Source organism: Agelaius phoeniceus, chromosome Z, assembly GCF_051311805.1.
Source record: "Agelaius phoeniceus isolate bAgePho1 chromosome Z, bAgePho1.hap1, whole genome shotgun sequence".
Classification (NCBI taxonomy): Eukaryota; Metazoa; Chordata; class Aves; order Passeriformes; family Icteridae; genus Agelaius; species Agelaius phoeniceus.
In genome coordinates this window covers 24,196,648-24,213,045 of record NC_135303.1, presented here as the reverse complement: position 1 = coordinate 24,213,045, position 16,398 = coordinate 24,196,648, and the positions used below count along the sequence as shown (strand labels likewise).

General features: G+C 38.3%; 1 protein-coding gene across 2 annotated transcripts in view; it reads left to right on the top strand.

Annotated features, from left to right (window-relative positions):
- The window catches only part of PCSK5 (proprotein convertase subtilisin/kexin type 5), a 230,532-nt gene that overhangs the window by 75,975 nt on the left and 138,159 nt on the right, over window positions 1-16,398 (top strand). For both annotated transcript variants that reach the window (XM_054652466.2, XM_054652467.2), the window contains exon 6: window positions 16,155-16,243. In XM_054652466.2, coding sequence (XP_054508441.2) covers window positions 16,155-16,243 — 89 coding nt within the window. The remainder of the gene's footprint in view (window positions 1-16,154; window positions 16,244-16,398) is intronic.

Here is a 16,398-nt window from a genome sequence, read left to right as displayed (position 1 = left end):
AAAATGGGTGGGATGATAGTTTCTTTAACTACTATGGTATGTAGGCATACTGCCAAAAGTTTCCTTTGGTTTCTACAAATTGCCAGCAAATCACAAAGCTTCTAAATGGTACAGACTTGCACTAGAGTTTCCTTTTGCTCAGAGGCAGTCAGCTGTGGATGAAGTAATTTGTGCTATGCAAGGCATCTTGTTTTGGTTTACTGCTTTATTCTTTTTTCTGTTATTCCACTGCTATTTGTTATCATCTATGTTTATAAAACTAGGCATTATCAGTCTCAGGTCCACAACAGAATGCAAATGGGATCACTGAAATAGTACTGTTCTTATTGTATAGCCTCAGGAATAAAACAGAAATGTTCATAGTATTTTTTGATTTTGACCAAACAAAAATTACTTCTTCTGTTTCATAAGAAATTTCTTAGGGATCATATTTCAAAGCTTAGGTTTTACTATGGTGATGGGTACTTTTATAAAACAGAGGGACTTCTAAAGAAACTCCTTTAAATAATACCAGTTGACTTTAATGCAGTTCTTATTAAACTTACATAAGAAAAAGTAAAAGTGAGCTGTTATTTCTGTTTTGGAGATACTGAGTCACACTTTGGATGCCTCTTCAACATTTTTCAATGATGCATCCCACTACATAAATAATTTATTTCAATAACCTCCTAAATTGCTTTTTAATGAGTGTAAGATTTTTGAGAGACAACAATTCTTGTCATTCAAAAGTTATTAGAAACAGAATCTCTTATGTCTAAACTTTGCAATATGGGGAACTTCACAGCATTTCTCACAAACAAAAAATTGGTGAGTTGGCGAGTGTCCTGTTTGATCCAACGCACTGGCATTGTTTTGCCATGGCATCCATTATGATTCATTATTATTTCCATTTGCCAGTCACATTAACATAAATGCCCAATAAGACACCAAAATCTTAATTTTCCTCACAGAGTGACAGACTGCTGGTTTATACTCTCTGCTTAGGGTGAAGGCCTGTAGTACCTCCAGAGTCATTTAATCATATTGGATACAAGATACTTGACAGGCAGATCATCTTCTGTTTCTGCCTGGATAGTCAATAGAAGAAAATTGAAAAGCTTTATTGCCTACTGTGACATTCTTCAGTGCAGATACCTGAAGTGAGCACAGCAAACACAGAGAGCCTCAAGTCTCTCACTGGTGGCTTGAAAGATCATTTCAAAAGGTTCCACAGCAGCAGCATGACAGAAAGGAATGCTAACAACTGGGAGTATCTGTCTATGTAGTTTGAGTGCTGGTATGCACCTGTTGCTATTGATTTTAAATTTGCTGTATTGTGTCCTGCAGACAAAGCAGAAGGGAAGATAAACTATAAGGAGAAGCACTGCTGTATCTTGTGCTTTCAGTTGGAGTAAGGTATCAGCTCTTAGGTAAAGGCTTTTTTTTCAGAGGGAATCTCATTTGTGTTTGGTATTCTTCTGTACCCTGACTTTTCAACATGACATTCTCCTGCCACTACAGGCTGAAAAACCAAAAGCATGAAGTGGTGTTGTCAACTGGCTGAGTGCAGTCTGTTTAATGCCAGAAAAGCGTCTCTGATAGCACAGAAATACTCCTTAAGGGGGAGGTAATTAGGCTAGAGAATTCACTTAATGTGTATATGTGTTTCAGATCAACAGAATTAAATGCTTACACTGAGTCTGGTATTGTTGATTCCAGTACCAATGACTAAATGTCAGGTGTCTAGTGTATCTCAGTGTCACTGCAAATTTCATGGACTTCAGTTATGATTCTTAGGAAACTGCAGATTTTGGATTGTTTTCTCTAACTGGTGACATGTTCATTTGTGAAAACCAGGATCTGAACCAAGCAGTCAGAGGTCATTGGTATAAAAGCTGCAATCAGTGACTGCAATCCTGATTTATTGTGTTTTGGTTGTATTCTGATTCTAAACTCATTGCTGTTATGGCCACATCTTATTGTGCTGCAATTTTAGCAGATGTTTGTAGTGAAGTTCAGTCTGTTTCAGCTTACAGACTGAGATGCCACTTTTTGCAAGGAGCATTGTTAGTGATTTGTCAGCTAATCTCCAAGTTACAATCTAGTGACCTGTCATGGTTTAGAAATGGTATTCCACAGTTTACTGTTCTCAATAAATACTAAAGACCCTGTGTCGCTCCTTTCACTTCTTCCTGCTCCCTTACAGTGGGGCTGGAGAGGAGAATTGGAGACACAGGAGGTGAAGATCATTGGCTGAGATAACAACAGTTTACTGGGAACAGCAAAGATATCAGAAGGCCAATAAGAGAGTGTGCAAGATAGGTGAGCAATCCACATGTGATTGCTCACTGCAGAAACCAGCACCAGACCTCGCAGTCCTATGAACCAGCAGTCCCACAAACAACACCTCTTTGAACAACACTCCTCTCCCCTTCATGGCTCAAGGTGATATCAAATAACTGGTGGCCTCATCCCTCCTGGCTGCCGCAAAAATTAACCCTCTCCTGGCCAGAACCAAGTCATGACCCAACCAAGTGCTATGGGGCATGATGGTGCATGGAGAATATCTTACTGCATGACACAATAGATCTTGCCAGTAGTTGTTGCTTGCTTGCCATAGTTAAATGTTCCAGGGTAAAATTGTAAAGATAAGGAAGATAAAATTTGCAGCTGGCAGAATTGTACTGTGATGAAGTATAATAATTTTACAGATTCATTTGGAGCAATTTTTTCTTCACTTTCTGTTTTAACTGTTACTTAGAGTCTTTGGGTGATGTTATACAACTTGCTTATCCTTCAGATTGCTATACCTCAGGGGTAATCATTATACATGCTTCATTTCTTCTCTCTCAGGGTTGAACTGAAAGTATGTGGGTAGAATCTTTAAGCAGAAAACTTTATTTTCTTGAAAGGAAATTGTTGTAAAAACATGGAGCACAAATCGTTACTATATATTGCATTTGATAATGTTTTTCTTTTAATGCAAAACAGGTGTTTAACCTATGGGACAAGATGAGGTGTGCAATAAAACAGAACAGACAAAGTAACAGTTGATGTCTTGAAGTTCTCATGCTTTGCTATTTCAGAAGAAAATGTTTGTCCATTTGAAGTTTTCTGAAAGACTTGCTGGAAGCTGAGGACAATTAGCCAGCTAGAGGAGGGGCACTCTCTCTTAAGTCAATTCACCTACCCATGGTAGGTACCCCTCTGGTACCTACCATGGTACCACTGGTGTTCATGATCAGTCCTTGATGATCAGCATTTCATATTCACAAGGCACAAAAAATTCATTTGACTACAAGCCTTGGTTAAGTAGCCTTTTGACCCAGGTTCCAGCTTCAGTAGTGGAAAATCTTATCATGAAGGTTTTATCAGACTGCCAAAAATTGTCCTTTTGTTAAACTCTTCTAATCTGCTCACTGTGTTATCACACTGTGTTACATAGTCCTGTCTGACAACCATAAGTAGTATAATTTATAATTTTTGAGAGCCGTAGAAAGAAAATTTTTGAGTAGTCATTGAAAGTGAGAGGAGTGAAACAGAAGAATAAAGAAAACACAAATTCCACTAAAATTTCAGTTGAAATATGAAAAAATAGTATTTTTTCTATACCCTGGTATCAGTCACTGAGCAGTATTGTTTACTGCTTAACTGGTGTTTGAGGAACAGTGCTCTTCCTTTTTATGATGTATAAGACTCTCATGGTCTCAAAACATTTAATCTCAACACTTAAGGAAAGCCTTCTTTCTGTTTCTAATTACTGAAGTACCAGACAATGAGCTCACAAATAAAATTAAGTTCTGAAGCATTATGCAACTGCTTCTAGCGCTTTTATGTAAATTACTGATCGCAATGAGTCAGATATTCCTTTACAATTCAAAGTCAACAATAGGAGGGATACAAACTTTTCCGAATTCTTTTCTATCAAGAGTTAGATGTGAAAGGTTTTTTTCAGATGTTCTTTTTCCCAGAGTAGTTATTTTTTTAAGTATGTGTCTGTATTTTGAGGTTTTGAACTTAGCAGGGGAGAATTTGCAGCTACAGTAGGCTAGTCTTGATGTGGTAAAATGACAAACCGCTTTCAAGTTGCATGCATGTATATGCATACAGCTGAATAGAATTTGAGAGCACAAACACATTTTTTCTGTGCTTTCCACTTTTCAGACAATATAGGTATGGGAGAAGGTTAAAGAGTGGATCCATGTTGATCCATGGTCATTGATTTTGCCAGATGATTTCACAGTTAGTCAGCACAGTCAAAGGTAGTGCAAAATGTTGTTCATTGAGATTTTTCAGCTAGCAGTAGTATAGCATTGATTACCCTTCTAATGTTTGTGGCATCAAGGCTGACCTCTAATTATAGGTTTGATAAAGCAATTCTGAATCCAGTATCAAAAGCTTTTAAATGGAAGCATTTTATAAATATATTATTAATGGTTGAACTTTGGCAAAGTTATGATAGAAATGAATGTCTTAATGGCATTACTAGGGGTTTTTAATAAGAAATTTTCAGATGCTGCTTTTCTTTACAAATTTAAATATGTGCATTTATAAGGTTATTGCTGCTGGCAGGTTTATTTTTATAGCCTTGATTTATATTTCTGTGATTCTGTTATTTTTCTTAAAGATATGGTCAGATTATTACCTCAGACATTTTATCCAGGTCAGATTTCTCTCTTGAAGGCGAATTGTCTTTTTTCCTTTTCCTGAAGGAAAATAATCAATATAGAGAAATTCAGAAATAGAAGTAAAGGAATGCATATCACAGATGTTGATTGCACTGATGAGTATAACCTGGTTTAAAAATTACTTGTACTGCTATACAGACTCAAAGCAACCATCAAATATCTGGTGTGAGAAAACTGAGGAGGAGACTATGGCTTGCTTACTTAGCCAAAATGTGTGATGGTGAGGCTGTTGGCCAGGTTTGTCAAGGAATGGCAAAGACAGTGTAGTGAGAAGGTATATTTTACTTCTCCTCTCAACCCAAACTTATGTCCTGCTCTTCTCTTCTTAAGACTCCATGAACATCAGACGAACAGCTGCTAACTTGTTCTGCACTGAAGCGAGTGTGAGAATTAGACTTCCAATGCTGAAACCCTTTTTCCAAGTAAAAGGAAACTTTAGTCCTGCTGAATCGATTACATAAGTTTCATTAAAAAGCAATTATCAGCACAGATAAAAGTAGGACTTGCATTTATTTCAGCAATTTCCTCATTCATCTTTGAAATGCATCTTTAAGGAGAAATGGAAGGTCCATTTAATGCAGAACAACATCAATTGAAATTTAGGATTAAGCACAGTACATATCTTGCACAGTGCAGTTAAAATTGCACTCAGAATTTAAGATGGGTAGGAAGTATGTCTCTGAGTTGGAGTATGTTGCAGATCCAGAGGTACATAATCTTAATTTCTTTAAAATTTTTTCACAGCAGTCATCCACTGTGAAAAATGGAGTATGCAGACTAGAAGAAGATCCATCCATGACCTGTGTGCACATCACTGTATTGTTCCTCCTTTTTTTGTTGTGACTTTGGTGTCCTTGCATGTGTCAGTAACTTCCTTGCATGAAAGAAAATTTTTCCTAAGACAGTTCCCCTGAACTGTTCGTGGGATCTCCAGAGGCTTCCAGGACTTCTTTTCCTGCCAAGGACATCTAAGCATGAAACTCCAGATTTGCATTCTTGTATTCATAAGATATTTTTCATTTCTGCTTAGGTCTGATTTCAGTAGAACTGATGAAAAATATTTTTTTAGTATTTTTTTCTGTGTCATTGGGACTTCCGTTACACAGAAGTGTGAAGATTTTAAGTAAAATGAGGTTGCTCAAGCACCTGAGATATCCTCAGATGATACAAATTGGTGTCAGTGTGGATGAAAAACATGAATCAGAATATATTATCAGTGACTGATAATATACTATCATACAAATCTTGTGAAACAGACATACAGAATGGAAGATAAGATATCTAAATACAGAATGTATCAGAATCTTCATAAGATATCTAAGTACAGAATGTAACAGAGCAGGCTCATGGCCATGAATTTAAGGTGATCAGTTCTTCATAATAAAGAGATCCAGAAAGACTGGACATAGTTTAAGATGGAAATCTTAAAGACAGAGGAGGAGACCACCCTATTAGGTGAGCCATCAGGGAAGAAAATTGGTGTTACAGGGAACTTTTGCAGGAACTCAGATTAAAAATTTTGATTTTATGGCCCTTGGAAGAAGGGGTAGACAACTCAGGAAGAATATAGTGATGTTAGGTCATGAAGACTGAAAACTAGAAAGGTGCAATCTCAACTAGAGGTCAATCTGGCTGCTGCTGTAAAAGATAATAGAAAATGTTGTAATAAATACATTATCAACAGAAAGAAGGCCAAGGAAAATCTCCATTCATTATTGGACCTGGCAGGAAATATCACCAACGATGAGGAAGAGGTTGAGGTAACTTAATGCTTTCTTTGCCTCAGTCTTTAACAGTAAACCCTCTAAACTGGTGGACAGGGACAAAAAGCAGAGTAGACCCACTTCAATCTGGAACAAATTCATGAGAGACTGACTGTGCCACTTGGAAACTCACAAGTCTATGGGACAGAGTGGGATTCATCCAAACATACTGAGGAAGCTGTTGAAAGAGCTCTCTAAGCTGCTCTCCATTATTTGTCATCAGTCCTGGCTTACCAGGAAAATCATAGATGAGTGGAAGTTGTCCACTGTGACACCCATCCCCAAGAAGGGCCGTACGGAAGTTCCAAGGAACCGCAGGCCTTTCAGCCTGACCTTGATACCCAGCACAGATCATAAACAGATCATCTTGAGTGTAATCACACAGCACATAGAGGACAACCAAGGGATCAGGCCTAGGCAGCAGGGGTTTAGGAAAGATGAGTCAGATGAGTCCTGCTTGACTAACCTGATCTCCTTTTATGACCGACTCAATTGCTGAAGGGATGATGGAAAGGCTGTGGATGTTGTCTGCCTGGACTGCAACAAAGCCTTTAATACTGTCTCCCATGTTATTCTTCTGTAAAAGCTGATAGCTCACAGCTTGGGCAGGTGCCCTCTTCCCTGAGTTGAAAACCTGACTGGCTGTCCAGGCCCAGAATGTGGTGGTGAATGATGCTGCATCTAGTTGATATCTAGTCACTAGTGGTGCTCTTAGGGCTCTGTGTTAGGCTCAATTCTGTTCAATATCTTCATATCATAGCCTGTTCAATATCGTAATTGATGATTTGGGAGAGGTAATGGATTGTAAAGTGGTACATTTGTGAGTGGTGCCAGGTTGGGTGCATGTTGATCTGCTGAAGGGCAGGCAGGCTCTGCGGAGGATTCTGGACAAGATGTATTGATAATGTGAGGCCAGCTGTGAGGTTCAACCAGGCCAAGTGCCAAGTCCTGCCCTTCGGTTACAGCACCCCCATGCACCATCACAGGCTGGGGACAGAGTAGCTGGAAAGTGGCCCAGGCAAAAGGACTGGGGGTGCTGGTGGACAGCCAGCTAAACATGAGCCCAGAGTGTGGCCAGGTGGCCAAGAAGGCCAAGGGCATCCTGGCCTGTGTCAAGAATAGTGGCCAGCAGGACCAGGGAAGTGATTGTCCCCCTGTGCTTGACCCTGGTGATGCTGCTTCTGGAGTTCTATTTCCAATCTGGGCCCCTCACGTGAAGAAAGACAATGAGGTGCTGGAATGTGTCCAGAAAAGGGCAGCAGAGCTGATGGGGGCTAGAGGCTAAGTCCCGTGAGGAGCTGCTGAGGGTGGGGGTATTTAGCCTGGAGAAAAGGAGGCTCAGGGGAGGCCTTATTGCTCTCCACTACTGCCTGAAAGGAGGTCATAGTAAGGTGGGGGTGGGCTTCTTCTCTGAGGCAACCAGCAACAGGATGAGAGGACATAGTCCCAAACTGCACCACGGGAGCTTCATGGTGGACATCAGAAAAAATTTCTGCACTGAAGGGGTTGTTAAACATTGGAACAGACTGCCTAGAGGGGTGGTGGAGTCAGTTTCCCCAGAGGCATTCAAGAAAAAGCTGGGTGTGGCACAGAATGCCATGATCTAGTTTACATAGTGGTGATCAGTCAAAGGTTGACTTCACTTGTCCTGAAAGTCTTTTCCAACTTAAATTGTTCTGTGATTCTGTGAAAGAACATAGACATTGGTTTATGTCATGGTTCTATGTTTTGTATTTGTGACCAGAACAGTGTTGATAATGCATATTTTAGCTACTGCTGAGCTGCGCTTGCAGAGCACCAAGGTGTTCTCAGTTACTCGCACTGCCATCTCGTTCAAGGAGCCTGATCAGGGACAAGAGGCTCAAAAGTGGCACAGCTGGGACAACAGATTCCAGCTGGTCAGAGATAACCTGTGGCATGTAATAGTGTGCTCTGAACTAAAGCTGGGGAGGTTATTGCCAAAGTGTTGATGGGAGACAGTCTGCTTGTGGGACATGCTGAGTAACTGCCTATGGCTCACTTAATTGTGTTTTACTTCTTTTCTTTGCCTTTATTTATTGAACTATTTTTATCTAAAATGATAAGTTTTTCTCTCATCTGCTCTTTCAATTCTCCCACCAATCCCAATAGGAAGGAGGAAACAAGTGACTGGGTGGGACCCAGCTGTCTGCCAGGGTCAATATCTCAGCCTTTTAAAAATGTACTAGCCCTCAGGAGTTTAGCAACTAATAGCTTTGGAAGGCTTCTTTATGGCAACAGATATCTCAAGTATTATTCCTGCAAGCTCAGTTTCAGTGTTAAGTTGACCAAGGGATCTTTGGTAGTATAAGCTACATTTTGCATATGTAGTAGACACATTCTCGTATAAGGGTCCTACAGTCCAGGGAAATATTCAAACATGGAGCTGTTGCAGAGTTGCTGATCCCACAGTTGCTGTGCTGGTCCATTTGTCTTTGTAAAGCATCATATAACTGTCAGGGCAATGGAGGTGGAAGAAAAAAAAAAAAAGAAAAGTAGAAAACCAACTTTACTCCTTTGAATCCTTTGACTCATATAATTTCAGGTAAGTTACATGTAACAGCAGCAGAGGAAATTTGTCAGAGGAAATTGTGGTGTCTACTGATATATAAGACACTTCAAATACATAGGAAACTATCTAGCTCCAAAGCAGGCCAAGCACCCCTGAAACCTTAGAAATCAACTTGGCAACTATAGGAACAAATAGATGAAAATCTTAAACCAGGTAAATCTCATCACTTCGTTTCTTCATGCTCAATTAGGTTGCAGTATCAAGTCTTCTAATTCACAAAGCAAACATCTACCATAGGCAAGAATAATGTGGAAGAAAACATTCTTGCTTCTCATTGAAGTATTCCTGCCTCTCACTCGCTTAAATGTTGCTATCTAGTTTGCGTAGGGTTGCTAAGAAACTGCAGTCCAAAGTTTTACTCTTGGCTTTGTTTACAGAAGTTATATGGTGATTTGCTTACAGAACACAGAAAATTGTGTAGAACTTAAATATTTGTTCTGAAAGTTTTTATTAAGATGTGGCTATTGTAATAGAGGTGTTTCCTTTAGTCTCAGATTTGCAGTTCAAGCTTTTGGTATCTCTTCAGTAGAATGAGAATGGAAGTCTCTTATTACATCCAAAAAGTATTACTTTTTAAATACTTTAGATATTATAGTAAAAGTGATAAAATTAATGCAAGTGCAAAATCAAATTTGTGTGGTATAGTTAATCACTTTTTCAAAAAACAGATTGCAAACTGCTTCACCTGTATCCATCTCAACCAAAGCTTTCTTACTGCACAGATATCATAGTGCAGCCAGTATATAGTAACCTTTTCCAAGTATAAGTGTTCACTGTAGGTGGTAACTTTGGAATTTTCAGCAGCAACTTTCTACAAGCTTTATTCATTGTGTCCAAGACTTTGTTTTCTAAGGATATCTTGGGTAAATATGGGTGGACTTTCCTTGGAATAGCAAATACATGGCATAGCCAAAATAATAATTCTGTCGTGTTCCAGTTCATACTCTAAAGCTTTCAAAGACTATTGAAAATTTTAATAGATCATTGACTTTGGATAGCCCTATTCAGAAACACTGATAACAGTACATTAGTGAAAGAAGATATAAACCAGAAGATTAAATTAATAGGAACCATTCATAAAGCATACTACGAGTTTCTGATTTGTGTAAATTAATATTGGGAGTGTCAGTAACTTGGTTTGCAGTCTGAGGCCTTGTTCCCGAATTAGCATTAATTTTAGACTCAAAAGACAAAACGTGAAACTATGCTCATTATCCATATTTTTTTGTGAAGAATTACTGTGAGGCATCGTTTTTCAAATCTCATCCTGAATATACATATGTCAGGTATATTCATTTTTCATATTTCATTTTCATTTTTCATATTTCATTTTTGAGATGAACAAGGGTAAATTATAGTGAAGTAAAATATTGTTAAAATAGTATAAGAAGCTGTCTGCAAAGATTTTTTCTAATTTAATACACTTACTTTTATATCTTTCTTTACTTACATGAGAGTTTTTGTCAAGTCTTTCAAAAAAACTCTTAGAGGGGCAGCCATATACCCACCTTTATGCCTTCTTCTCCCCAGAGAAGCAAGATATTTCTTTTTTGTGGAGATACTGTGGATTTCAGCCAGAGATACCTGAAGTCCTGAATGACCCAATATAGGTTACTTTACTGTCGTCATCTTCTGGCAGTATTAATATGTGAGAGAGGGCTGGTACCCTAAAGAAGGAGGAGATGTACTGGGAAAGTGGTTTATTCTGTTTGTTATTTTTAGCAGATGCCTTGGGAAGTTTCAAGGATACCTTCATTGGGCAAGAGTACAGTGTCACCCTGCTGTTATTCAAAGTTAAGCAAGTAATGTTATTAGGATACTGTAACATCTTCAATTCTAGGATTGTGTTCTAGCCACTGAGACTGTTGTAGACTCAGAGAATTAGGAACAGAGAATTTAAATTTTGTGTTGAAGCAGTAATCCCACATATAAGGAATTAGCTAAATTAACTACTTTTAAAAAGTACTTCCATTATTTTCCTTGTATAAAAACACGTTCCTGATTTTGTCCTTTTTCCCTCATTAAGATGCATAACGTAGTTGTTCCCTTTACCATTTTGCTAGCCAAGATTTGAACTTGGGCTTTTTTTTTGTCTTTTTTTTTGCATGTCATGAGCAAAGTGATAAAGCTATCCAATCTCAGAGATTAAGAATGAGAAAAGTGTAGACAGGTATTCGGTTCTTACCAAGTGTTTGTGCTACAGAATCACAGGATTAACTAGGTTAAAAGATCTATGATCCATCACCAACTTGTCATGGTGGCACTGAGTGCCACATTCAGTCTTTTCTTAAACACCTCCAGGGGCAGTGACTCCACCACCTCCCTGGGCAGCCCATTCCAATGCCCCATCACTCATTCTGTGAAGAAATTTTTCCTGATGTCCAGCCTAAACCCTTCCTGGTGCATCTTAAGACTGTGTCTTCTTGCTGTTGCCTGGGAGAAGAAACCACCCCGATCTGCTACATCCTCCTTTCAGGGAGTTGTAGAGAGTGATAAGGTTTCCCCTGAGCCTCCTTTTCTTCTCTATTCTTTAAGCTGTACAAAAAGAGACTGCCAGAATTGCTTGTAATATCCTTGTTCTAGGATTTTCCACCCTTTCTACAGCCTCTCAACTAACCTGGTTGAGTGGTTATAAAAAGAACTGTCATTTGGTTATAAAAAGAACTTTTTGCTTATGTGGCAGGGGAATCTTGAAGTCTAAAAGGCCTCATATGCTTCAGTTTCAAAAGGAGACAAAGTAGTGCTTTTCATTAGGTATATGTAGGTAGTCATATACTCTTCCAAGGTAATACTAGCCTTGATGTTACTGTTGAACAGGTTTAATTCCAGAGCACAGGAGCTGATCTGTGCAAGTTTTACTTGTGATTTGCTTTAGTGACTTAAGAGCAAGAGTTGGATTGCCCACCTTGAGAAGGTTACTGTACAGTTAGTATGAAATTCAGTATGAGAAAAAAAGCTCATCTGAAAGTTTTGCTGTCCTGGTGAATGAACTGTTGTATTTCTTCTCACCAGTGGTTTTTTTCCTTCCTGAAAAGTGGCTGGATAAAAATTTTGTCCTGGATTAAAGTATATTAAGACATCAGTAATTTTTTTTTAAATTTTTCATACATTAGACTCTATACTTGGCTAAATATAAATTATTTACTGATTCTGTTTGATATTTTTTATTCTACATCTTACTTCATTGGCTCCATCAGACCATCTATTCATTGTTTGTTTTGAAAATAAAGAAAAAAGGCGTATTTGTTTTATATGTTCAGTTAATTTTCCCACTCACAAAAATAACACTATAAAAGGCTAATGAAAGTGTAGAGGCATATTCCTTTCCTAGGCTTGCATCAGAACTTCACACTTGTGACAAATTAACTGCTAATAGTGAACAAATGCTGAGAGAGTGGCAAGTCAGCATTGCTGCTACCCATGCTGTTAAGTTTAAAATTTGTGTGTCTGACGTGTGAAGTGTTCCATGTGTTTGTTTTAATGCTGTCATCTTTGATTTTGTGGGAAATAGATGAGATATTTTCAAGTTGTTCTAAAAGCAACTTCCCATAATCATGCAAAAAGTCATTAGCCCTGGGGACATTGACTGGAGATCTTCCAGTCCTGTGCTGCAACCACATTACAACACCGTGGTGCTGAGAAACAGTATCCTGCCTGTGATGACACCCAGGTCTTTGGCATTTTTCTTGATATCTCACATTGAAGATTTGTGTAACTTGTTTTTCATATTTACTCTGTCATCTTTCTCCACTGTTAATGTCCAAATATCTCTCCTTTGGGAAGTAGCTTTATTATTGCTGTTTTTCAGCTGTAGCAGATTATGTTCTAAAGGCAAAATATTGATATTTTGCTTGCCTATGCTTTTAATGTGTGACACTTCCTTTTTATGTCCTTACTCAGATGTACCTAGAAAATAATCTCCACCTCGTGTCAATTTGGAAAGTGTTTTCCACCCTCCAGATTATTAGAGAACATTTATAGATGAACAGCTCTAAAATAATATTTTTTCAGTGCTATATAACACATTAGTCTGGGATGCAATAAAGTGCATTTCTGATGATTGCTGTTAAAACATGTTTTTTCTCCAGCCTTTATTACATTGTAACCCTTCAGATACCACACTTCCTGTTGAGGATTATATTGCAGTTTAGGAGACAACTTTAAAAACATTTGAATGTTTAAGTGAAGAAGAGTTTTGCAAAAATAAATTCCAGTCAGGAATTTTCCTACAAATACCAATAGATACCCAAATTTCCGTTCTTTCCCTTTCGATAGGATTGAAGTTGTTATAACATTTAAAATTCCTTTATTCCTATAATTTTCAATCTCCACCAACCACATAGTTTAGTTCACGTTACAGGTTACATCCCTGGGATTCTGCTCTAATTTATAATAATGACTAAGTTGGATTTTTATTTCTTACTACTAATGCATTGTCTTTATGCATAGGAAGTTTCCCTCTCTGAGAAAAAGGGCATCCCAAGAGGGCACATCAAAGCACATACAACTGGACTCTAGAAATGTAGAAATACCTGCAGACATCAGCTTAGTGCATATAATTTATTAATAAATCATTCCCTGCCTGGTGAAAGGTATATGGCATATGGCTAAACTGCAGCTTCCCAGACAGAGACTGCATTGCCAAGAAATCCCTCATAGGTACCAAGTTTGGGAAGATGTGATGGGAGAAAGGTCTTTCAGTAGAGAAAGAGAGCAGAACTGATGCTGCGCACATTACTTGGCCATGGGGTAACCAGCTTGTTTGATGATACAGTGGAAATGTAATCTTTTTGACAGGGTCTGTTGAATGTAGCTACCAAAGTAGGAGGTATCCATATATTCCATTGGAGCCAAGGAGAAATTCCAGCTATTTGTTCCATTCTTCTCCATGTGTGGCTTTTTTCCCTTCACTTTCTCTACCAAAAGACATTCCTGCCATCCTTCCCAAACTTGGTACCTATGAGGGATTTCTTGGCAATGCAGTCAGTCTCAGATTTCTGGGAAGTTACAGTTTAGCCACATGCCCTTTACCAGGCAGGTAATGATTTATTAATGAATTATTTGCACTAAGCTGATGTCTGCAGGTATTTCTACATTTCTAAAGTATAATTGCATGTGCTTTGATGTTTGAGTGATACCACCTGAAAACTTGCATGTGACACCTAACAAAACCATAATAAAAAGAAGGGATATAATGTCTTGTAAAACTTCTTAAGACAGATCTTTTCATTTAAATATTAAGACATTCTTAAAAGGCATTACTTCAAGCACAGAGCTAGAAGACTATTTGCAAATACTTTAAAATAAAGAGGGATCTTTTCAAAACTTGTTTTCCTCTGTGATTTTTGAATTATTTACTTCAGGCTTTTCAAATTAATTCTATAAATGGGTAAGACATTTATTTGCCGATTAAAGGAAACAGGTTTTTTTTTTAATTAAGCTGAATTAGGCTTTAAAATCAGTCTTCATATGACAAATTAACTTCAAATTTAGTCTTGAAAATTCTCTGGTCAAGTTTGGCAACCAAATACTGAATTGTGACAGATCAATAGGAAATTAGCTGTGATAATATTATTGTGAAATCTTGAGCCACCTTTAGAATTAATTAGTTTCCAACTTTTCAGTTTGATTTCATGAATAAATTGCACTTTTCTCATAGGTTATGTATATATTACTTGTCAAATAAACTGAATTATAGTCTTTGACATTTTAGCAGTTTAGCATTGATCATTTATATTGCTTATTTTTTTGTTTTGTCTCTTTTTTCCTAGTCCTATTTGTTGTTCTTGCTTTACATTAATCCATTCCAAATAAGTCATCTTAGTGTCTCCCATCTAAGTGTCTTAAAAGGATAAGGGCAAAAAATTAATGATAAAGAAATAAGGAATAACTCTACGCAAGCAAGCTGTACCAAAGGAAAGCAGCAGTGATTCTTGTTGGTAATATGAGCATCAACTTTAATTAAAAAGGTCGTGTGTTCTCCAAATGTGTGTGCAAGCAAGTCTGTCAACCACCACCAGGAGAAGAGTGTCTGTGTACACAACTGATCTCAGCCTCCTCTGAAGTGCTTGCTGTGTAGTTTTTATTTCTCCCTTTGACTTAAACTTCTTTCTTTTTGGCTACTCGACCCTTATATTATCTTTCTGTCTATGTCCTATCAAGTTCCCAACTCTTTTGCTGTGTGAGCTGGAACTCTATATCTCCTCTTCATAACACCTCTCTGAAGTTCCCTGCCTGCTGCATCTTGCTTGTGTCACATTTCTGCAGTGGAGCTGCTTAACTGCTCAAGGATTATGGCATGACTTATTAGTAGAAAACACCCTGTGAAATCCATGTTAAAGGCAAAACCTGCAAATCATAAGGACAGCTTTCCTACCGTGGGTACCATATGGATGGCCACCGTCACCTTGTAGAGTGCATGGAGCAGGGCTAGGCAAAGCATCCCACTGTGGCTTTACACAGTGAGGAAGGGGGTGAGCAGCCACTGAGCATTTCTTGTTTTCCTTCAGCATCTTCTTGACATTGAACACTTGCAGCTTAGCTCTGCTTCCTGGCACAGAGCATACCTCTGATGTGACGGGTACTTCTGACATTTTTACTGCTCTCAGAGAGGCAAGTAGGCTTGCAGGGTTGGCCCAAGGCAGGACCAAGATGTGCCTAAGCTTTGAGCATACCTGGCATACAGTCTTAGCCTCACCTCTAAACAGCAGTTGGTGCAACCTCATCTTCCTCATGGCATATTGTGCGTGGTAGAGGTTGGATGAGCATACGCATACCAACAATAGGAGTGGTTGTTAGAGAATTCTGGACAAACATTTTGTTTAAATGTAAGATTTTGTTCAAAATTGAGAACCAATATCTAAGACTCCTTACTGTTGCTGTGAATTACTTATCATTGCTGTATGTCTTTATTACAAACTGTGTTTCCAGTAGGCACGAAGAGTTTAAAGTGATGGTGATAATATTAAAACATGTTCAGAGGAATATTGTAACATGGGTATAAATTATTGTGAGGGGTTAAATAGTGCGATACATGATGGGTAGTTGTTCATTTAGCACCTGAGGATAAGCAAAATCAAAGCCTTTAATCCCAATGGTTTGTGCTTACTTGGAAAAATGTTTGTCTGACTGCAGGCATGGAACCCGTTGTGCTGGAGAAGTGGCAGCCACGGCAAACAACTCACACTGCACAGTAGGAATCGCCTTTAATGCCAAGATTGGAGGTATGTGAAACAATCTCCCACAGAAAAAAAAAATGTAACCAAAGAGCCATTTGTGCTAAATGGTACATTCAGACATTTCTCAACAAGAGAAGGAGATTTGTATGAGCAAGCCTCACTGTGTTAGCTGTAAAGCTCAGTTTAGAGTGGTTGTTCAA